Source organism: Halichoerus grypus, chromosome 11 (assembly GCF_964656455.1).
Source record: "Halichoerus grypus chromosome 11, mHalGry1.hap1.1, whole genome shotgun sequence".
Lineage (NCBI taxonomy): Eukaryota > Metazoa > Chordata > Mammalia > Carnivora > Phocidae > Halichoerus > Halichoerus grypus.
Window position 1 is genome coordinate 9,918,239 of NC_135722.1, and position 23,275 is coordinate 9,941,513.

The window sequence follows — 23,275 nt, forward strand, 5'->3', positions numbered from 1 at the left end:
CACCCACCCCCGGCATCACTCTGGGCATCGGCACTCACTCTCAGAGCCCAGAGCAGACCTGGGCTTTCGTTCCTGATATCACTCGCCTCCTCCGGCCTAACATGACCTTCCTTCCAGGCTCTGGGGATTATTCCCATCGCCCAGGTCTTCCCTGGGAGCACTTTTCATGGAGCAAGAGACCAGCACTAAGCCTGGGAGAGGAGAAAGGAGGAGGAAGGGGAAGGGCAAGATGCAAGGCCCAGCTCATTGGCAAGATGTGGGGATTCTGAAGGCAAGCAGGTCCCTCCGAGTTTCCTAGCTCTCCAGCTGAGACCCCAGCCCGGGCTTCCAGGGCAGACAGGAGTGCTGTCCCTAGCAGGGGCACCCAACAGAAGAGGCCTTGCCACGCCAGCTTCCCATACCCATGCAAGTGGCTCGTGGCCCCGGCTGGCAGCCCGTGCTGCCCGTGCCTCTGCTTGGCACATCCAGGCAGCGCATCTGCCGGGGCTCTCCCCAACCCAAGGACCCTTGGGGATCCAGCTGGTGCCTGCATGAGACAAGATGCCCAGCAGAGCCTCCTGGCTTCCAGGCGGCGGTTTGTTTGGGGACGGATACAGTGGCACTGGTGTGGATTAGGAGAGTCGAAGGAATTGGTTCTTCTGTGGCTTGAACAGAACTGGGAGCCGGCGGGCCCCTGCACCCCTCTGCTCCTCCTGCCCTCCGGCTGCTCTTTGCACAGCTGTCACCCTGCTTCCTGTTCTAGCAGCCATCAGACTGGGGCAGGGGCCATCCCCAGGCCCTGGGAAGAAGGGAGCCCGCTGCAGGAAAGCCTCTGTGTACCGACTCCCCTGCCCGCTGCTCCCCTGCTCAACTGGGATTTGCTGAGTGGTGCCCCTGTGCCAGCGTCCTCAGTCCACACTGCTGCGCCCACCACAGCTTTATGGGCCCCTCACCTGCTGGCCACCGCTAGAGATCACCCAACCCCCCACCTCCTCCACTTGTCATTCTTCCCAGCAGGGGTCGGCAAATTTTTTTTCTGTAAAGGGCCAGATTATAAATATTTTAGGCTTTGTGGGGCACGTGGTCTCGATCACATTTTTTTAAAGCAATGCTTTAAACACGCACAAGCCATTCTTAGCTTGTGGGCTGTAGAAAGACAGGCCACCAGCTGTACTTTGCCCACCTCTGACCCCCCGCCTTACAGTTTAGCTGGTGTGCTTCTGAGGCCCTTCTCTTGCCCCAAATGCTGCTGGTCCACGGAGACAGCCAGGGCGGGAGGGCTAGCCAGGCCTCCCAGGACCCCACCCCCTCTTGCAGGGCGGATGACGTTCCTCCAGCTTAATGGGTGTGACACCCCCCCAATACCACCAGCTTCTCCCCAGACTCTCCTCTTGCCCCTCGTTCTCACCCTTGCAGCCTGTGTTGCTGGGGAGAATGACAAATTGGGAATTCAGGCAGAGGAGCCGTTTTGTTTTTAAGAAGAGCAAAAGGAGTATCTGAAAAATGCATTAACCAGGGAAAAAACATGTTGTTTTCGTTGGGTTCTCCTTCCCCCAGCTCAACCCAGCTCCCAAGCAGCCAAATGGAATTTTACCAACAGTAAAACAGTACCGGTGGGCAGAGAACAAAGAAAACGAGGATTTGTCCTGAGGGAAGGGGGAGTTGTTACCAAAAGTTGGATGCCAGCATGAGTGTCAACCTGGAGTAATGTGCCCAGGACAAAGATGCATGACATGGAAGGCGGTGCAGCCACTTAGCTTCCTCCCCTCCCTGGGCCCCCACTGCCATCTCCCATTTTCCCTGCACCCCCTCTCCCCCCCAGGTGCCATGTCTCACCTGCTTGAGTTCCCTTTCCGACAACCTCTCTAGGAAATAGCCACAGCTGCCTCTTCCTGTCTAAACCTTGCTCCCCTGGATGGTGGTTGAAGGGCAGACTTCCCAACCCCGGATCCCCCGCTCTGGAACATTCCGTTAGGCTTACCATCCTTCCCTTGGCCCTTCCTGAGACATGATTTCCTCCCTGCCCCATCTGAAATCCCCTTCTTCCTTTGTTCGGATGAGAGATGCAGGGCTGGACGAGCTCCACAAAATACCCAGAAAATGCCCATGAACTCATGATTTTGTGGGGCAGCAGGTCACCTTTTGTCCCTGGAAAATGCAGGGAGACCCCACAGTTGCCCAGGGGTTCTCTGAGAATGGCGCCTATGAAAAACGTCACACCTTGACCTCTGGGCCACGCTGCTGCCCACATGGCAGCTCCTTGTCCACCTGGACTAAGCCTCCCTCAAAGCAGGATGGCTCCAGCCTCTTTCAGATCTTCCTCTCTGCAGAAATTCCTCCAGACCTTGCCAGCCAGGTTCCTGCACTTTCTCTCTCTCTCCACCTTTGCTTTTTGGTGACTCCTGGACTGCTTCTCCAAGGAAAGGCCCCTGAACTGGACCCAAAAGCATTGGTGGTTATTCCCTGGATCTTCAGGAAGGGGGACTCAAGAGAAGGCCCATGATGGCCAGCACACCATAAGCCAGAAGGGACTTCCGTTCTCCTCTGATGGGCTGTGTGTTCAGGGACCCCCTCCAGGTGTCAAGGACATCTGGCTGACCATGACGCAGAGATGTCTTTATGAGGAGCACAGGGTGCAGCACCCATTGGATTTCCAAACTTTCTAAGAACCTCCCACCTGGGAGCCCAAACCTGCCTGCCCTTCCCAAAGCAAGATGGCGACGGAGCCCCTCTCTCTTCTCCCAGGGGCCCAGATGGCCAGAGCAAGTAGCTCCCCTCCCCCGGCCTTCCCCGAACCTTCCTCGGCAGAGTCTTCCTCGGCAGCGTCTAGGGCACAGGCTGCTTCAGCGGGCCTCTGGCCAACCCCTTCCCAGAATCTCTCCAGAGCGTCCCGCTCCCTGGCCCCGAGGCAGGCTGGGTCTCAGGCTGTGGACACCTCCCCTCATCCCCTCCCTTCCCGCCTCCACCCGACTCTGCTCTACAACTTTTGACAGTGCTAAAGTGTGTGGTTTCTCTCCTGCAGGGCCAGTTTCTTACGCTTTTTTCTTCTCTCTCTTTGTCTCTGTCTCTGTCTCTGTCTCTGTCTCTCTCTTTCCCCTCCCTGCCCCCGCCTGTGGGGCCTCCTCGTTTCCTCCCGGCCGGTGGGCTGCCCACCTCGGGCAGGGAAGGCAGGATGGTGGTGCTATCCTTGGTCTTAGGGCTTTCGGAACAGGATGACTTTGCCAATATCCCTGACCTGCAAAACCCAGGAACCCAGCAGAACCAGAACGCTCAGGGGGACAAGAGGTACGAGCTCAGGCGAGGGCCTGCGGCGGCAGCGGCCGAGATGGAGGCGTGGAGAGGCTGCCGACCTCCACCAGCCCTGGCCCGGCTGCTGGATGAGGCGGCGGTGCCCTCAGCGATCCTGGAGCGGGAGGACAGCCCCCTCCCCAGCTGGTGCCCTCACACACGCCACCCCGGGCTGTCCCTTGGGTCCAAGGCCAGTGTGGCCGTCCTGGGGCCATTCTGGATCAAGCCTGCTCCCCAGGCATGCTTGCCCTCGCCCGGAGCAAGTCAGCCTTTCTGCCCCATCTCTCTGCTTGGCTCCCCCCACCCCTTGCTGCCCCTCATTTTTCATCTCTGCCCCACCCCCAACCCCGAAATCCCAGTTTCTCTGGTGGTTGGTGGGCGGGGGGGGATGTAGGGAAGGGGCACCAGCCTGTTCTCCCTCATCCCCGCCACCTCAACCTCCCTCTTGCCTGGAGGTCCCGCTGGGGTGACGGTAGCACCCCCCTCCCCGCAAGGGTACTGCACAGGTGTGGCTGAGCTGCTTGGCTGATTGAAGAGGAGCCCCTGGTGGGGAGGGTGTGGGGCACGGGAGAGGCCTGGGGACCAGAAAGAACCGAGAGGCAGCCCTGAACCTGAGGTACCAGGAGGAGGGCATAGGGGGAGAGGCCGGGAGTAGGCCTGTTTGCTCAGGCGGAGCAGAGGGCCGGGCCTTTAGCCGTGTGTTGCCATCAGGAACTCAGGGAAGCACCTCCTGGTGCCTCCCGTCTCAGGGAGGGCGTGGAGCACTCGTCGGGAAGGAGACGGGGAAAGGTCGGAGGGCCGGAGGCTCGGGCAGCGTCGCAAAGGCGGGGTGATCCTGCCCTTGGTGTGGCTGCCTCGCATCACCTGGCCTTGGGCTGGGCCAGCCACACACCTGTAGTCGCAGGGGGAGGGCTCCTCACCTCGGTCAGGTCTGCTTCTCGCCAGACCAAAGGCCTACCGGAGAGCATGGGCTGACGGCAGGATGCCAGGCTTCTAGCTCTGGTTGCCAGAGACCCGCTCTGCAGACGTGGACGAGTCACTGCCCCTCTCTGAGCCTCTGCTTCCTTGTCTGTCGAATGAAGGATTGGAGAGGGTGACCCCTTCCAGCTTGGGCATGCTAAGCTTCTCACGAGAGCACAGACCCTCAGGCCGGGGCACCTGTCAGAGCCTGTGAGCTGGGCAGCGATCCTGACATTCCCTGAGGCCCGTAAGGCAGGAGGGGACTGTCCCAGGCTGCCACCAGGGGCCTGTGGGTTACAGAAGCCTAGGCCAAGAGTTAGACAGCTGACTGCCTCTCCCTCCAGCGGCTTCTCGCACTTTCTTCCTATTCCAAGTTCCCAGCTGCATGTCTGTGGTGGACACAGCCAGAAGTCCCCGGAGAGTGGGAGGGAAGAGCGGGACAGGTTCTTTCACTCACTGGTACAGATGGTGTCAAACCCCGAACCCGTGTCCTGGGGGGGGGGGGGCGGCGGGAGGAACAGAGCCTACCACCTCCAGCCCACCTGGTGCCCCAGAAGTCCTGGGCTGGGCCCCGGGCAGGCCAGAGTGCCGTGGGGAGGGGGCCAGGGGCCACGGGGCAGAGGCGGCAGGAGGGGGCTGGAGGCCTCTGGAAGCCTGCTGAGAACCCGAGCTCTGGGGGGGGGGGGGAAGGTGTGAAGTGTGCGGGAGCAGACGCAGGCTGGAAACGAGATTTCACATCACCCATGTGTTCATTAGCTGGCTCCATTTCCACCCACAGCCTATTTTTACCCCTGCCATGTAGGTCTCCTGCCCGTATTCTAACACGCCCATCTCTTCCGACCATTACATCAGCTGTCCCTGCCTTCCTGGGAAAGGTGGGTGTGGAGGTGGAGGCCATGGGCCCTCGCCCCCACCCTGCCTGACTCTCCAGGTGGACATATGTCATTCCCACCCGGTCACACCCACCCCATCCGTCTCATGGCCTCTGGGGTGTTTCCCAGGTGACCGGGCACTGCGAGGGTGTCCAGCACTGAGGGCTTCCTTCCCGGCACCCTCCCCCGCCCCAAGCTTGGCATCAGCACTGGCACCACCCCACCAGGCTCTCGGCACCCTAGGGCTCCACTCCTCTGGAGCCCTGGCTCTTTGGACCTTGGAATGCTGGGCTTGGGTCAGCTGTCCCTTTCTCTTCAGCTTCTGCCTCCAGACCCAGAGTCTGTCTGCCCTTTTGCCCTGATTCCCGCCCCCCCTTTACCATCCAGCTGACCCCTTGGCTGTGGACTTTCAGCCCCTGAGGTCTCTGCCAGTGGCAAGTCCCTGGGCGACAGGAGGGCCCTGGGAGGAGGAACAGCCATTCCAATTCCCAAACAAAGTAGGGGTGCATCTAGCGAGCAACATGGAGACGGGAAGGTTGGTCAGTACCTCCCTCCCAGGATCCTTGGTGGCCTGGGAGCCCCCCACCCGGGATCTCCCAGGCCCAGAGCCTCAGTACTGTGGGCCCCAAGAACAGAATGTTGTTGGCCCCGGGAGGGAGGAAGGAAGGAGGCCAGGACCACCCCTGGCCCCCGTGCCCTGCTGCCTTCACCCATCCTGCCCTGCATCCATCCCCATGTCATGCTCTCTGCCATCCCTTCCATCACTCCTTGGGATCCGAATGGTGTCCACCGTGACCCCCCACCCCCCGAGTGGGGCACGGGGCAGGGCGGGGACCTGGCCACCCCCATCGCTCTCCTCGCCCCCAAACCACCATGTTTCCTCCGTCCCGGTGTGTGTCCCCCGCCTCCTCTCTGCCTCTCCTCTCGGCCGCCTCGCTCGTCCCCTTGTCCACCCTGCAGCCTTCTTCACTAGTCTCCGACTAACCTTTCTTGGCCTCTCTCTCTCCCCCTCTCCTTCCTCCCAGCTGCTCCTCACAGGGATGTCCCTGGGCCAGTGACGGGGCCCCTGCGCCTCTCCCTCTGCCTCTCTGTGCACTTGTCTCCCTGTCTCTCTCTGTCCCGTGACCTCCGGTAGCTTCAGTGGCGCTGACCATCTTCCCAGGCTGCTTTGCAGCTGCGCTGATGCTGTGGTGTGGCCAAAATAACTCCGACTTTCTCATACCTTCAGCAGTCAATCTGGCGCTCTCCTCCTGTCCCACTCTATTTTTAACCTGACTTTACCTCTCCAGCTATTTCGGTGTCCTCTTCCTCCCCGTGCCTGTCTGCGTAAGCACGTGTCCGCGAGTGTGTGTCCCTGTGTGTGTGCGTGCGTGCGGGCGTGCCCCGCTGTGGCCGCACCTCTGGCAGGGACCCCGGGGTGGCCCCAGGCGGGACGGGGTGTCTCGTGCTGTCTAGGCAGGGCCAGGTTCTCACAGCAGGTGCGCGTGCGTCTGATTCTCAGGGTGTCTGTCCCTGAAACGGCTCCCCGCTTTGGTCTGTTTCAGTCGGTCCCGATTCACACGCACACCTTGGCATGCCCGGGTCTCCCTGGATGTTTCCTCTCGGGATTTAAGTGTGCATCTCTGGGTGTGTGTGTGTGTGTGTGTGTGTCATCTCACTGCTCTGGTCGACCTGCCTTGTTGCTGTGCCATTCTCTCCCTGGTGCCCCCTGGGTGTCTGTTGGGCTTGTGTGCACTCGTGTGTGTGTGCGTGCGTGCGTGTGCACGCGCACACCTTGCTGTTGGGTCCTGGTATCTCCCCTCCAGGGCCTGGCAGATTCCGTGCATGTCTGTCTGCCTGTCGTGGTCACCTGTGTGCTGGCGGCTGGTCCATACCGAGGGGGTGTGTCTAGCCTGTGTGTGTCTCCGAGTCTGAGGCTCTGGGACTCTCAGAGCTGTTCTCTTGTAGCCTGTCCCGAGCCCCATGCTGCCAGTCTTCCAGCCTTTTCCTCGCTGCCTGCCCCACCTTTCCTCCTCATGAGATGTTCCAGCCTGGTCCCTGGGCACGCTTTTAGGGCCCCTTCCTGAGCCCCAGCTGGACGGAGCCTGGGCTCAGCACCCAGCTGCCGGGCCAGAGAGCCCAGCTTCCCAGGAGCAGCATGGAGTCGGGGTGCACACAGGGCCTCGCGTGGAATGGTCAGATCCGGGGCTTCTCGGTGGTGCCCCGTCTCTCTCTGACCCTGGGTGAGAGCCTTATCCCACACGCAGTCCTCAGAGCGGGAGGCAGGTGGGGACTAGGGAGCAAGCGGGTGTAGACTCGTCCTATCCCGCAGGTGGCTGTTTAAATCTAAATTAGTTTGAGTCAAACAAAACGAAATATTCTGTCCTCAGTCGTACTGGCCACTTCAAATGCTTTAGTAGCCACATAGGGACAGCGCAGACATAGAACACTGCTGCCATCGTAGAAAGTTCTACTGGCCAGAGGTGTGGACAGTGGTCCTGACCTCCGCTGGTCAGTCTCGGGTCTGAAGGGCACCTGTGTGCCCTCAGGCTGAACAAACACAGGTGGGGCCTCTGGGAGCTAGCACCCTGGGCATGTTTGCAGAGGGTAATGATGCAGAGGGGTGACCTGGACATGCCACCTGGGGAGCCTCCCCTGCCAGGTTGGAGCGAGCAGGGGTGCCGGGGGCCTCTGGGGCCGGGGGCACGCTCAGAGACCACCCTGCAGGCAGTGACTGGGTGGTGGGGCGTTCTCTGGGGACCAGGAGGAGTGCGAGTACCCACCAATTCAGCATCCACAGGGGCAGTCGAGCTGCATCATGCTAAGGTGAGGGAGATGGGCCCCCAGCGCTGCTCTAGGTGAAAACCAGGCCTCCCTGTGGACAAGAGCTCGGCTCCTGCTGGCCTGCAGGAGGGGGTGGCTGCTTGGGTCTCAGAGGAGGTGCTGCCGCCACCCCGGCCAAGGTGCCCGGCCCAGCCCACCTCCCGACCTGCGCTCATTCGGATTCCCCCCACCTCCAGGTTGCCTGCAGGAGGGAAGGCAGTGAACACAGCCCCAGTGCCAGGCCAGACACCCCATGATGAGTCTGACCGCCGGACTGAGCCGCGCTCCTCCGTCTCGGACCTCGTCAACTCCCTCACCAGTGAGATGCTCATGGTGAGAAGGGCAGGACGCCGGGGCCCCAGGCAGGAGCTGAACTGGGAGGCCGGGGCCGGGATGCGTGTGACAGTTGGTGACAGCGTGGGGGTTGTCCAGTCGGGAAGGGGAACCAACGTGGACTGAGTGAGCAAGGCTTGGGTTCTTTTCTCAGCTTTTTCCCCAGAACAGGCTCTCTGTGCCTCAGTTCCCTCATTTGTCCAGTGAGAATAAGAATGCCCATCTTCCTCCAGTCTCTTTCTGGGTTGAGTGGGGGTCCAAGAAACCCTACTCATGGGAGGGATTTTTATGATCGTAGGAAGAAATGCTTGGGGCAGAATGTGTCCCCTCTCTTGGAGCGGTGTCCCAGTGAGGGGAGGTCTGAGGTGGAGCTCCCAGTGGAGCGGGTCTCATGTCCCTCTCTCAGGGACCTCCCCTTACCCCCATTGCTGGAGGCCAGCTGAGGCCCAAAGACAAAAGGAAAGTAGGAAATTGCCCGCCCTCCCCGTCCTGATTCCTGGGAGGGAACAGCTGTGCTGAGAGTCTTCCGTGCACACCCTTCTGTGCACACACGGGGCTCCCAGCCCTCTGGTTCTGGGGCGTTTCCACCAAGGGAGAGGTTGAGGCTCCTGTCTCACCCCCTGGTGGCAGCAGTAAGGCACAGCCTTGTACTTCACCTGTGCTGGGGGAAGAGCCTGGGGAGGGCCGGGGCCCCAGGGCGAGGACCTTGTGATGGGGCAGCCAGCGGTTTGCAGGCGGCCGTCAGTCAGAGCTTTGCCAGCTCACAAGTCCCAAGGAGGCTTAGGGTATGAGGTTGGGAACCTGATGCCCGCTGTGTTCCTATTGGACGTGACCGCAGACGAGTCATTTCTGCTCCCTGGACCCGGGTCCCCTCCCCAGTCCCTTCTGTAGATCGAGGGAGAGTTTGTGGGCTCTCAAGCCCTTGCCAGTCCTGACATCATTCAGTTCAGAGTTCCCTTGCCCAGGCCCTGGCATGACAGCTGCCACGCTCTCTGGGGCCCCAGAGCCCCCGGGCCCCACCCTTCTACTGGTTAGGGCTCCAGCCAGCTCCAACCATCCACCCCCACTGCCCCTTTCTAGCCCAGCGCTTCTCAAATTATAATATGCACACAAATCATTGGGAGATCTCATTAAAATGCAGATTCCCACGGGGCGCCTGGCTGGTTTCAGTTGGAAGAGCCCGCAGCTTCTGATCTTGGGGTCATGAGTTCGAGCCCCATGTTGAGTATAGAGATGACTTAGATACATAAAACTTTTTTTAAAAATGCAGATTCCCAGTCAGCAGGCCTGCGGTGGGCCGTAGAATCTGCATTTCTCTTGCGTGCATCCAGATTCGGGCATCAGATTTTCCCTGTTCTAGAGCTGGTCTCCCCTGGGCCTCTACGCACCACCCCCACCATAGGCCCCTGCACGCCTGGCCCTCTGCTGCCCTCTTGTCCATCTCCCCCACCCACATAGGTGGGCCCAGCCACACTGTCCTCTGGATGGGCCAGCCACAGCCCGCTCTGCCTCCCTGCCCAGCCTCTTAATTGGTTACAGCTTCCTGGTAGTTAGGTTCCAAGAAGGAGCAGTCCATTCCCAGCCAGCTTACGGGCCGTTTGCTGCCCCCAGGGAGGAACTGACAGCCTCAGGCAGAGGAAGGAAGTGTAAGCCTCAGGGCCCACTCATGGGCTCAGCGGAAGCTCAGAGGTGGGCAGGCGAGGTGTAATTGCCCAGCCCTAGGCCAAAGCTGGGTCATTGTCATTAATGGTGATGAGGAAGACAAGCAGGCCCCAGGCTCTCAGAAGCTGGGGGTCAGGAGTCAGGTGCCCACAGCTGGCCAGAGGAAGGGACTGAGGGAAAGGGGTCAGAGAGGAGGCCAGGCCACACCCCCATCTGAGTCACCCCAGCCCTGGCATGCTTTTTGATGCTTGCTTCTACTGGAGCAGGGGCTCCCGCCGCACCTCCCCTGGGGCCCTGGTAGGGGTGGCCAGTCTGGTTGCCATGGAAACAGCTCCTCAAGCTGCCCCGGCTGGTTAATTAGGGCTTGGGACTGTGGTTTGGGAAAGCTGGGAACAGGCACAGAGCCAGGCCCACCTTGGGCCTCTCACCCCCAGACCACCCGGTTTGGGAACCAAGAGCCAAGTGACCAGAGGGACCTCAGACGGGGCTGGGGTCACCTGGGCTCCAGTCACCAGGGACTCCACCCAAACTACAGAAGGAACAGGAGGGGCAGTGGTCTTTGCCGGCACTGCTTACTCATGCATGCCCCAGGCTCCTGGTCCCAGGGCCAGCAGTGGCAGGGGCCAGGCTGCCGAGGGACCTGAGCCCATTTACACCATCCCAGGAACCTCGCAAGATGGATCTTATGGTTCCGTTCTGCAGGTGCAGAATCTAAGATGCACAGGGAGTGAGGCTGGTACCGGCAACGGGCAGGAGCACGGGAAAACTTCCCTGGGTCGGGAAGCCACATTCTCAGTGGGCCTGGAGGGGAGCTTGCAGGGTTGCCTGGATCCGGCCAAGGGGTAGGAGTCGGAGGGACCCTCTTCCACTGTGAGGAAGAGCAGGGAAGGTAGTTCAGCCCCCACCCCCTTCCAGCTCCAGGCAGGACCAGGGTGTGGCTGATGAAGCCCCAGATGCTGGATCTGAGTGTCGGAGTGAGGGGAGCTGGAAGGACACCCATGATAGCTGGGCACTGACCTGGCCTCGAGTTTCAACTCACCACTGCCTCATGGGAGACTTGAGGCAAGCTAATCACCTCTCTCTCCTTGAAACCCAACTGGTACATGGTAGTGCCTGCCTCATCCAGATGTCGGAGGGAGTTGATGAGCGCAAAGCGCAGGGCACAGGATGAGGCCAGGCCTGGTGGTTACTGTTCTTAGTGTGATTTGAATCTTCTCACCTGGGGCAGGTGAGTTCTCACTGGCTTGGGGGGATGTCTCAAAATTGCAGAATTTTGAGCCTGCTTTGGTGGAAAGAGTGGGCTCTCAAGTCAGAGAGGATCCATAATGCTGTGCAATCTTGGCTGTGTGACTTAACCTCTCTGAGCCAGTCTCCTCAGCTAGGGAGTGGTGATAACTGCCTCGCCCAGCTGTTGGCAGGATTCAGTAAGAAGGTGATGTGAGAGTCTTCCGCCATGGTAGGTGCACACTATATATATTCTTACTATCTGTACTACGGAGTATTTCAGAGCTTGGGGCCGCTTCCTAGGAGGGAGGAGAGGGCACAGGGAAGGCTCCTGTAGGGGAAGTGGGGAGAGGAACTGGGCCAGCAGTTTCGTCCTAAATGTGGTACCACAAGCCGCAACTCGGGCTCTCACCTAGTCACCTGAGGAGCTTTCAGAGAGAGGGATGCCTGGGCCACTTGGACCCCTGGGTCTGGGATGGGACCCAGGAAGCCAGGAAACTTCCCCAGGTATTCCCATGAGCAGCCACGGCTGAGACTTGCCTGGGAGACCCTCCCCCAAATTAATTCCCCCTAGTTTTTCAAAGTCAGCATGGGAAGGGGACACCCGCACCACCCTCCATGTGTATGTCCCTTGCTGGGCTGGCCCAAGGGCCAGCCCCTGGGAGCTGCAGGCTGAATGCAGGCGGGGCCCTTCCTCCCGGTGGTCCTCAGCCCTGGTGTGGATGTGCTGTAGAGTGAGCTGAGGTGCTTTCTAAACAACTCTGCTGCCCAGGCCCTCTCCAGCCCCATCCAGTCAGGCTCTCTCGGGATGGGGCCTGGGAACCTGTACTTTTTGCATCCCCACGTGGATCTATGCCTTACACAAATTAGATGTTGCTGCTGAAAACTCACCTCTCATTTTGTAAATCCATCATCCTCAACCCCAGAGACTCACTTTCCAAAGAAATATCCTGGTAAACTCTTTTGGGATGTGAACAATCTCCCTCATCTGGGGCTTTTGTGCTGGTGCATTTCACAGTGGGCCCCGCTGGGCTGTGGAAGGCGGGACAGTGGGAGGGGGAGCTCGGGACGGGGGAGGCCAAAGCAGCGTTGGACGGGAGCTTGGGGCAGGGGCAGTGGGCAGACCCAGGGCTTCCAGGGGAGACTGGGGAGTAGGGTGCACACTGCTCTGGGGTTTCGGGGGACAGGGGCTGTCCTGGCTCTGCCCCTCCCGTGTGACCTGACCGTCCTCACCCAGGTGTGAATGTGAGTGAGACGGGTCACCGCCAGCCCCACATGGTGACCAGAGGGAGAGCAAGCTCTTCAGGCCCAGGGAGGCTTCCTAACTGTGCTGGGCTGTGGTGGGGGCCCCCCGGGGTGGAGAGGGGGGGAAGCAGAACCCTCCCCAACCCTGCCGGCCTTCCTCCCCCCGCCCCGCCCCCAGCTCTCCCCAGGCTCCGAAGAGGACGAGGCCCACGAGGGCTGCAGCCGGGAGAACCTGGGCCGGATCCAGTTCAGTGTCGGCTACAACTTCCAGGAGTCCACGCTCACCGTGAAGATCATGAAGGCCCAGGAGCTGCCCGCCAAGGACTTCAGCGGCACCAGCGACCCCTTCGTCAAGATCTACCTGCTGCCAGACAAGAAGCACAAGCTAGAGACCAAGGTGAAGCGGAAGAACCTGAACCCCCACTGGAACGAGACCTTCCTCTTCGAAGGTGAGGCCGGTGCTACCCCCGCCCCCACCCAGAGTCCCGCCTTCCCCTCCTCCATGCCCCCCACCCAGGGGCACATGTACGCGCCGGTGCGCACGCATGTACGTATGCGCCGATGCGCACGCATGTACGTACGCACCGGTGCGCACGCGCACGCACGCACGCGTCTGCTGGCGCTCGCCCACACAGGCGCGTGTCTCAGCCCCGCTAACGTGAGGCGTTTCGCGTCCAGCTGGGACGAGGTGACAGGGCCTCCTGGTGCCGGACCAGAGCCAGAGACTGAGGAGCCCAGCGCGGCCGGCACCTGGGGTCTCAGCTCGGACGCAGGACTCGTCCTGAGGAGGGTAGCCCGGCGGGCGGGCGGCCGGGGGGCGGGGGGAGGCGGGCCAGGGCCCAGAGGGGGACCCCGGGAGTAGTGTAGTGGCCCAGAGTACAGGCTATGGCCCAGGCCGGCTGTTCGAAACCCAGCTCCGCCCCCTCTGGCTGTGTGACCAAGGCAAGTTCCTGAACTTCTCTGGGCCGTGGTTTCTGCATCCGTACAACACGGATAGCAATACAAGGACGAAACAAATCAGTGGATTGTGAAAGCCCCTACAACGCCCAGAAAACCCTTTACACCGGTTTGTCGAAGACACGCCTGATCCCCTTCTCCGAGCCCTTCCCCCCGCACCCCTGCCCCACATCCGGACGCATGGGAACAGCAGCTCTGAACCACGCTCCTGGTTCCTAGAGGCCGCTGAGGCGGATGCCCTTCCTCTCTCCTGCAGACCCCCTCTGTAGGCCATCTCTGTCTCTTACCTGTGAGGCGCCAAGGTAACCAGGAAGCTGGGCTGTGTTCAGGGAGCCATTTGTGTCCCGGGCCTTTTTGGTGCCTGGACTCCGCTTGAAGAAGCCATTATCCTTTCCTGACACGTTCAGCCAGTGAGAATAAATCCCTCCAACCACCAGCTGCCTCGGTGCTCCAGAATTTTCAGTGTGCACCCCAGGGGATCTTCCCCACCTGGTGTCCCAGCCATTTGACACCCCACCCCTTCTGCAAGGTGACAGCGAGCTCACCTTAGATGAATCGTTGAGGGTGAGCTAGTGGGTGCTTGTGGGGGGCGGGGGGACCCTTCTCCTTCCCAGTTCAGTGTGGCGACCAGTTTAGAGATGGGAGAGGCTCAGCTCTCTGGAGGGGTATGAGGCCAGCTGGTGGGGCGAGATTTATGGGCAGAGCTTCAATCCCTTGGTCTCTTGGGCAGACATTTATCCAGCACCGACTATGGGCTGGGTGCTGTGCTGGGTACTGGGGGGGTGCAGGAAAGACGGGGGCACCATTTGGCCCTCAAGGCATTCCTGATCTAGTGGAGGACATAGGTGTGTAGACAACCAAGCCATACTCTGCACGGCAGATGCTGTGGGAACCCACGGTCCGCTCCCCTTGATGGTGCTGGAAAACATTTCCCAGAATAGGGGCCATTCAGGATGGGTTCTGACGGATGACTAGGTGTTTGCTAAATAAAAAACTACCTCCTCTGCTGCTGAAGAGAGCTGTCTCTGATGTGGGGACCTCTTGGAGCCTCCAACATTTCCAGAACTATTCACCTGAATCTATGCCAAAGGTCAACTGGGCAGGTCCCCGGGGACTCCCGAGATGAGCAAGATGTAGCCCCCTTTGGTGGGAGGAGGAAGCCCTGACGGAATTCAAGGGCTGGGAGTTTGGGGAACACAGGACTTCCTCTTCCAGCACACCTGCTCCCGTCAGAGGCAGTTCTGCTAGCGTCTGACTGAAAGTGCTAGAATCCTCCGGAGCTCTTCCTCTCCCCACATCTTCTCCACCAGCCAGGTTAAGGCGTCGGGTGTCCTCTCTCCTTCCTGCTCACACCGTGGTTCAGGATCTCACCACCTCAGGCCTCCAGGCTGACCTGCACCCCCTGTGCCTCCCAGGCTGGCGTCTCCTCAGAGGAGACCAAGCCTCCCCAGGCCCAGTGACTCCGGCTTCAGCCCTTCCTCAGGCTCCTTCCCCTGGCTCCCCCTGCAGCCTCCTCACCCGCTCCCCCCGCAACACACTCTTGCCGCTCCAGCAGGCTATTTGACTGCCATTTATTCATCCTTACAAGTATTGATTCACTTAAACAAATATTTATCGAGTGCCTACTACGTGCCAGAAACTGTTGGATGCTGGGATACTGTGGGTGAGGACAGAGATTGCTTCCTGGAAATCCTAGCCTGGTGGGAGTCAGGCCTAAGGAAACAGATGAGTCTCTGTTACAACCCGTGGTGCGTGATGTGAAAAGAAAGTGCTGGAATCTAGAACAGGGGACCCAACGCCATCTGGGATGTCAGGGAGGAAAGCTGAGACCTGTTTTGGCCAGGGCAGGTGGTGGAGGCACCTCTAGGCAGGAGACATCGGGTACTAGAACGCGGGGAAGGAAGCTGGTGTGGCTGGAGCCCGTCATTGAGCGGAGAGTGCTCACAAGAGGGGCCGGGAAAGGACAGCGGGCCAGGTTGTACTGAGGGACTCAAAGCCAAGGCAGGGCACGTGGCTTTTACTCTAAGTGCGCTGGGAGCCACTGAAAGGCTTTAAGCAGGAGAGTGTTGTGATGGGATTTCTATTTTTAAGGGCTCACTCTGCTGTGTTGACAATGGACGGCAGGAGAAAGTGCGCAAGCAGGGAGGGAGGTTTGGAAACTCTGGTGACTGTCTAGGCAGAATGTCCCAGCGGCTGGGATGAGGGAGGTGGCTATGGAGAAGGGGACAGCTTCGGGATCTGTTGAGGAGCAGTGAAGGACAGGCTGATCACTGGAGGGAGAAGTGCAGCATCCGAGGACACGCGTTCGCTCCTGTTTCTGTGTCTTTGCCACTCCCCTCCACCCGAGGCCTCCTGGGGCTGGCTTTCTGGAGGCAGAGGCCAGCTCGGACAGTGCCACTTGTCCAGGCTTGTCCCGGGATGATTGGCAGTGGCGGGGCTGCCTGGGGAGAGAGGGGCCCCTGCCCAGCCACCAAGACAGACGCGTGACACAGGAGTGCATAAATGGTCCCAGTTCTGCTCTTTAGTAGCTGGGAGACTGCGGGCAGGTAATGTAAGCCGTCGAGGCTCTGTCTCCTCATATGTAAAATGTACAAGATGCCGTCCACCTTGGAGAGTTGTCAAGAGGGACAAGTGTGATGGTGACAGTTCCTGCTAATGCTTCAGGAAGGTCTGAATTCAGCTGTTGCACGCCATACCTCAGTGGGGTGGCAGCGGGTGGGCACGGGGCACAGGGACTTTGTGCCCTGGAGCATCGCCCTGCTCAGGCCCTGTGTGGCCCCTCTGTCCCGCTCTTCACCTGTGCTGTCTGTCCACCAGGTTTCCCCTACGAGAAGGTGGTGCAGAGGATCCTCTACCTCCAGGTCCTGGACTATGACCGGTTCAGCCGCAATGACCCCATTGGGGAGGTGTCCATCCCTCTCAACAAGGTGGACCTGACCCAGATGCAGACCTTCTGGAAGGATCTGAAGCCATGCAGCGATGGGAGTGTAAGGCCCCACTTGTGGGCCCCTGGCTTGGGGAGCTGGCAGATCAGGGCCGGCAGATCTGGTCCTAGTCCCCCTGCAACCTTGGTAATGTCAGGAGGGTGGTGGGGAAGGTGCAAACGGACACCCAGGGGTGCAGAGTTCCCACCCTTGGTCTCAGCACCGGTGCTTGGTCCCTGGGGGGAGCTGCCTGATCTGTGGTAAAGGACCTGGCACCTGTGTAGGGAGGAGGGGTCCCATGGAGGGCAGTGCACAGAACTGCTAGGTGAGGAGACACGAGGTGTGACAGAAGTGACAGATGGGGGTGGGTGAGCACCCAGGCCAGGGCAGGGAGGGACCTTGGGCCGTGGGGTCAGCCGGAGAGTTCTCTAACTGTCCCCTCTCCCCTCGTCCCCACACCGCTCCTGTTCTCCCTCCCAGGGGAGCCGAGGCAAGTGGGGGGACACCCCTCCCCACAGCCCAGGCTCACCCCCAACCTTTCCCTCCCAGGGGAGCCGAGGGGAGCTGCTCTTGTCTCTCTGCTACAACCCCTCTGCCAACTCCATCATCGTGAACATCATCAAAGCCCGGAACCTCAAAGCCATGGACATCGGGGGCACATCAGGTGCTGGGGCTTTTCGACACAGAGGGTGGATGGACCGGGGAGGTTCTGGGGACATGATGGTCATGCTGGATGTGGAGAGCAGGGTCTGAGCTGTGGTACTCACCCCTGACCTTCTCGCCCCCACCTCTGATCTCAACTCCGCTACCCTAGAGCCCTAGGTGACCCCCTTTGGAGCACCCTCAGGGTCTGTATCATCTTGGACTCTGTGCTGACCAGAATCAAGGAGAAGGGGAGCACTGTGGTGGGAGACCTGGGCTCTGGCGCCAGCTCAAACACCTGTCGTCTGTGGCCTTGGGCAAGACCTGGCCTCTGTGGGTCTCAGTTTCCTTGTTCATAATAGGGCACTAGGTGATGGCCAAGGTCCCTTCCAGTTTGTCCATCCACTGGTCCCCCAGATCGCTCTCATTGTTGCTTGGGGCTTTCCTCACCATCTGGGGGAAGCATACAGCCCCTCCTGGCCCAGCTGCTACTCCTGGAGAGGGAGGGGGATCCTGGGGAGCCCCCACACTGTTCCTCTGACCTCTTTTCTACCCGTCCCCCAGATCCCTATGTGAAGGTGTGGCTGATGTACAAAGACAAGCGGGTGGAGAAGAAGAAGACAGTGACGATGAAGAGGAACCTGAACCCCATCTTCAACGAGTCTTTTGCCTTTGATATCCCCACGGAGAAGCTGAGGGAGACGACCATCATTATCACTGTCATGGACAAGGACAAGCTTAGCCGCAACGACGTTATTGGCAAGGTAGGGGCCTGGTGGGTGGGGTGACACACCTGTCCTCATAAGCAGCAGAGGCAGTGGGTGAACTCAGTGCTGGGCCAGTCCCTTCCCCTCTCTGGGCTTCCATTTCATCTAAAAATGAAGGGATAGGACAAAATCTTCCCTAAGTGTCCTACTGTGGGTTGATCAGCTCAGGACAGGCCACTAGAAGGGCAGGGAAAGGAGGAAGTGGGAGAAGGACGTGGCTTGGGTCCCCAAAAGGGAGTTTTCTGGACAGGACCCTCAGGCAGGGTAAGGACCTCAGAGCAATGTCACCCAGGTCCCATCTTCAGAGGGTGGGCTCTGTGGGGCAGTGTCAAGACCCGCAGTCAGACTCCAAAGACATGGCTTTGGTTCCCACCTCATCTGCTGCTAAATAGCTGTATGACCTTGGGCAAGTCACTTGTCTCTCTGACGTCCAGTGTCCCCATTTATAAAACGGAGCTAATAGTACCAACCTTCTAGCTTTCACAGGGTGGTATGAGAATTGCCTGAGATCTGTGCATGTTCTCCCTATAGAAAGTGACCTTTCTTCATCATAGGCTTATCAAAAAAATCCATGTGCCTGGCCTTGAGTTTTTCTAGGATGTGATTCTGTGACATAAACCCTTCAGTTTCTCTACTTTGAAAGGTCTTATCCCCATGTTCGTTTATGGTTTAGTGTTGAGAGTTTGGGCTTGGGAATCAGATTGCCTGGGCCCAGCCCCCATCTTGTCAGCCATGACCTATCTGAGCCCCATTTCATTTCCACAGTGAAAGTAAGACAGTCCTAAACTCACAGTGTGCTGAGATTAAATAAGACAACATGGGTGAAGTGCTTGGTACAGTGCTTAGAATGTATGTGTTAGCTGCCGTTATAATAAAAGGTATTTTTGAAGCATTCCTATTATGGGCATGTTTGTCCATTGGGGCATGGAGCTTTGACCAGGAGCAGTGCAGGCAGCCAGGGATGAGGGCAGGTGGAGGGGAAGGGCAGATGCCCGGAGCACGTGAGGAAAAAATATTCGTCACCTGGGGCACGGCCCTGTATGGGGTAAATGAGGAGTGACGTGGGCCCCCGTGGGGAAGAGGGCCAAGATGGAGGCAACTCTCAGATAGGGATGGAGAACTTAGCTACTGGGGCTAAGGGAAGCAGCTGACCTCAAAGCAAGGCTCCGGGAACATGTCCGGCCAACGTGGTCACAAGTGGCACCATTCCTCAGGGCGGTGACACCCACAGCCTAGTGGGACCCTGTGTTCTGAGCAGGCCTGCAGCCTGCTGAGCCCCCTCCTCGATCAGCTCGGGCCAAGTAACCATATCTACTTCGAAGCTCTCTGGAAGCTTAGCCTTGAGATACCGATCATAGCTCCTTCTGAGACCCATCCTACCTTCTGCTGACTGAGCCAAGGTGAAGGAGGATTGGTTCTCACTTTGGCCTTGGTCCCTTAGGGAGCCCTACGCTTCTAACCAGCCTCCAGTCACAAGGTTGGGGTCAGCTGGGGGACCACACACACAGCTCCGCGAGGCTGCGAAGCCCCGAAAACAGAAGCCAGCAGGGTGGGGCTGGTAGTCCAGAGCCAGAAAGGCCTAGATGTAAATTCCTCTGTACCACTTATTAATTCCATGACTCTGGGTGAGTCTCTGTTCTCTGCACCTTCGTTTCTCCATCTGTAAAATGGGGATAATATACCTGCCTCACAGGTAAGGATTCGGTGACCTGTGTGTTTAAGGCCCTGACCTCGGTGCCCGGTGTGCAGTAAGTGGCGAGGAGGTGGGAGCAATGGAAAGTGAGAAGAGGCAGACAGTGGCCAACAGGGCAGGGAAGGGCATGGGGCCAAGTGCCTCCACCCCCACCGCAAAACAGGTCAGGAGTCTAATTGGGAAGGGCCAGGCGTGCCCAGGCTCCCAGAGGGAGGCACAGCAAGGAAAATAGGTCAGGCTGGCGGGGAGGAAGAAGGAGGGAGCCTCTGAGGGTAGGCTGTCACTGTAGGCGGAGGCCCCCTGGTCCCCGTGATCATGATCTTAGGGTGCCAGTGAGGAACTGGAGCGTCACCCCCTGGTGGGGGCAGGGGACAATGCCTCCAAGAGTGTCACTGATACTGTGCTCTTCCCTTTCTCCCCAGATCTACCTGTCCTGGAAGAGCGGGCCTGGGGAGGTGAAGCACTGGAAGGACATGATTGCCCGTCCCCGGCAGCCGGTGGCCCAGTGGCACCAGCTGAAGGCCTAAGTGTGGCCACGGGAGGCCCAGGGGGCTGAGGGCCCGGGTCCCCATCATGCCCTCACCACTTTATGCACAATGCCCGGCCTGGCCCCCCGCCATAGGTGAGGGGAGGACCCTGAGGGCTTGGCCAAGGAGGGGTCCCAGGAGTCAGTTGGGCCCCGTTTCTAGGAAGTACCAGCCTCATCCTCCACCGGTCCAGCTCTGGGGGAGGGGCTCTGGGAGCCATTTTCCTGCTTTGCCCCTTTCCTTCCTGACTTGCTGATACTAAAGAAGTGGGGGAGAGTGTGAAGTCCAGACAGGCAGACGGGCAGATCCCTCCAGAGACCCGCCAGGTGGGCACGGTCCCCCGTTTTCTTTCAGGCAGCGCCTGGAGTGGAGAGAAGCTGCCCTCTCCCCAGCTCCCGATGTGGGCCCAGGAGAGGGGAGGCCGAGGCGTTTGGCCCCGGCCTGGCCAGGAGAGGCCCATCCCAGGGCAGTTTCAGGTGCCGGCTGGGCCCTGAATGCCAAGGATAGTATATAGCCTGCTCCAGGGTCCTGGAGCCGCAGCCCATGTACTTGGTGTCGCGTCCACCGTGTGTGCGTGTGTGTGTGTATGGGGGTGGGGGCACACTTCCCCTGTCCCCCTGGGGCCGGCCGTGCAGAGAAGGCGGGCTTTCAGAAAGTGAGGTAGGGCGGGAGGCCGAGAGAGGTCAATGCACAGAGAGGGGGGTGGGCAAGGAGAGGCAGGTGAGGGGTGAGAGGTGAAATGTGGGGCGGGGGAAGAGGGCTGAGAACTTGGCTGCTCCCGCCACCCCCACCCCCTGCCCCTCTCTGCTCCTTGCCGAGCAATTTCATCTCTTGAACATCATTTCACACCTTTTAGGCACCTACTGCGTGTATCACATTCCACCAGGACCCCCTCCTTTCCTTCTCAGGGGTCCCAAGCCCCCACTAGCTCTCTTCCCTAACACCCTCGCCCAGACACCCTCAGCCTTCCCAGATCTCAGATCCCAGCCAAGTTGGCACAGTTCTCAGTGCTTCCCAGATTCCTTCCCTGTCTGTGCTGCCCTCTGCCACCCCTCCATCCCCTGAGCTCGCAGACCTTCCCTTCCTCCCTTCCATTCGGGGTCGGAGTCTCTGGCCCAGCCTTCTTTCCCCACTGCTCCCAGTCCCTCAGAGCAGCTCCTTCTGCCCCTCCCAGTTCAGACAGACAAGCAGGGAAAAGTCCAGATTCTACAAATTTTGAGGTTGCCCGACACAGAGAAGCCATGGCTTCTCTGCCTCAGCTGCTGCAGAGACTAAAACTGGCCTCCCCTTGGAGACAGCAGATTCCGGGATGATCCCTGCTTAAGCCTGCTCAGCCCCACGAGGGTCCTGGTATTGATACAAGACGGCGGGCGACAGTCGCAAGTCCAGGGGTCCGCCCGCCTGGGCCTGCCATTTCCGGCACAGGCCGCCAGGTGGCGCCCAGACACCACGTCTGTGGCCGCGGCCTGGGACCACAGTTCTGCCCGGAAATGCGCCTGACCCCAAGGGGGGACTCTGGATAGGGTCCCCACTTACAGAGCACGGCAAAAGCATGGGAATTTGGGAGCCATTTTCTTTTAGTAGGCTGCCCCTTGAGCTGCCCGTATCAAAATGTATTACACTGAATCTCACACCCCTGCCCCCGTTCCCTCCCCCTAGGATCTGGAGGACTATCATACAGCGTAGGTGAATCATTTCGTAGATTGAAGAGTACTCTTGTAAAGCAAATAGTCACCCACATTCCTTGTAAATCCCAATTTTTCTGTATTGTAGCTTTGCTTAAAATGGGGGCCTGCCCCAACTGCAGGGTCTTTATTGGGGGGGCTGGGGACCAGACCCCGCAGCGGCACGGGAAGGCAGCAACTCCGAAGGCCGTGTGGAAGGGATCAGAGGGTTTTGTGGGAAGCCTTGCAAGGCGAGGGATCTGTCCTCCTCCATCCCTCCCTCAGATCCTGTGCCCCTCCACCACGCGGTGCCAGCCCCGCCCCCATGTCTCCCTGCCTGTTGCGCAGCCTTGGGGGAGGGATTGAACCAACCTGCAATGAGTGGGCGGGGCAACTGCGTCTCTTTTTTTCCGAGCCCCGCCCACGGAGCTCTTAGCCAATCATATGCAGAGAGCATCTTCGGGCGGAGTCTGTTCCCAACCTGACCCACCCAGGCAAACTGGTGAACCGGTGAACCCTGCGTGGGTTTTCCAAGCCCCAGATACGCAGCCGCCGGGAGGCCGGGGAGGGGCGGCAAGTGGTGGGCCAAGGGTCCGGTGGGCTGGCACAGGCGGAGGCGGGTGGTATGCGGTGAGGGCGGGGGTGGGCTAGGGCTAGAGGAGAACTGAGAAGGGGGGAACTTGAGGATGGGGGGGAAGGGCACAGAAGCCCTGCCACCATCCCAGGACCTTGGGCAGATCACCCACACTCCCGGGGCCTCAGTTTCCCCATCTGTAAAATGATGGTAATAATACTTCACCTACCTCATAGGGGAGGTTGTGAGGCCGCCGTCACCTGACCTGGGGGTTGAGGCAGGAGGACTGTGAAGGTGCTACCCGGGAGCAAAGTATTACTACTGTAGCCTGAAAGCAAGGCCCACCTGCCCCTCCCCCTGCAGCGTCTCCAAGGATAGCCGAGGCCCGCTTGGGCCCATCTATCTCTTCTCCACTGTGTCCCAGGTCCCTTCATGAGCGTCATCTGCCGTCTTTGTGGGTGCCCTAGACTTAGTTGTTATCTTGTTCAGGTATCCTTTCTTGTGACCATCTCCCTACGTAACTGCTGACAAATTCCACCTGCCACAGCACCCCGCACCTGCCCACTGGCGCCAGACGCCAGGGATGGGACAAGGAAAACAGCCACAAAAAAGCCAAGGGGGCCCCCAGAGCCCCCAGCCTGGCTGGGGCCCCAGGGGTGGGGTTGGTGGCCGCTGTTTGTATTGTGTTGGAGTCCTTGAGTGGAAGTGTTTTATTTAAAAAAAAGAAAAAGAGACAGACAAACCCACTATCACGAGAAAAAAAAAATTGCAGCAAAGAGAAATGAAGAAAAACTGAAGAAGGAAAAAAAAAAAAGGAAAAAAGAACCATACAAAATTTTTCCACCACACACACCCTCTAAGCCAGCAAGATTTCCTCTTTGCAAAATCATATTTTTGTGGGAATGGGCCCTGCTTTTTGTGGCAGGGCCCGTTCTGATCAATAAAGGATCATGACAAAGTAGGGCCTCGGCTGTTTCCTCCGTGGGTCCCAGCCCTACCTCAACTCCCAGGGGAAGAGGCAGTGGGGTGAGGGGGATGGGGAGCCTGGGACTGAGTCTCCCTTTGTCACCTTTGGGATTTGGCTTCACTGGTGAGGAGGCCTTCCCTGAGCTTCCAGCCCCTCCTCAGATCTAGAGTATGAACCCACCAGCTGCCCAGAAAA

General features: G+C 59.3%; 1 protein-coding gene across 5 annotated transcripts in view; it reads left to right on the top strand.

Moving 5' to 3' along the window:
• SYT7 (synaptotagmin 7) overlaps positions 1-23,074 on the top strand; it is a 61,521-nt gene extending 38,447 nt beyond the window's left edge. For 4 of the 5 annotated variants that reach the window (XM_078057922.1, XM_078057924.1, XM_078057925.1 and 1 more), the window contains 7 exons: positions 3,142-3,264; positions 8,099-8,234; positions 12,544-12,814; positions 16,140-16,309; positions 16,796-16,910; positions 17,453-17,652; positions 19,771-23,074. In XM_078057922.1, the coding sequence (XP_077914048.1) occupies positions 3,142-3,264; positions 8,099-8,234; positions 12,544-12,814; positions 16,140-16,309; positions 16,796-16,910; positions 17,453-17,652; positions 19,771-19,875 (1,120 nt within the window). In that variant the 3' untranslated portion in view covers positions 19,876-23,074. The remainder of the gene's footprint in view (positions 1-3,141; positions 3,265-8,098; positions 8,235-12,543; positions 12,815-16,139; positions 16,310-16,795; positions 16,911-17,452; positions 17,653-19,770) is intronic. The other variant, XM_078057926.1, reaches the window with a different exon arrangement.
• The last annotated feature ends 201 nt before the right edge of the window (positions 23,075-23,275 follow it).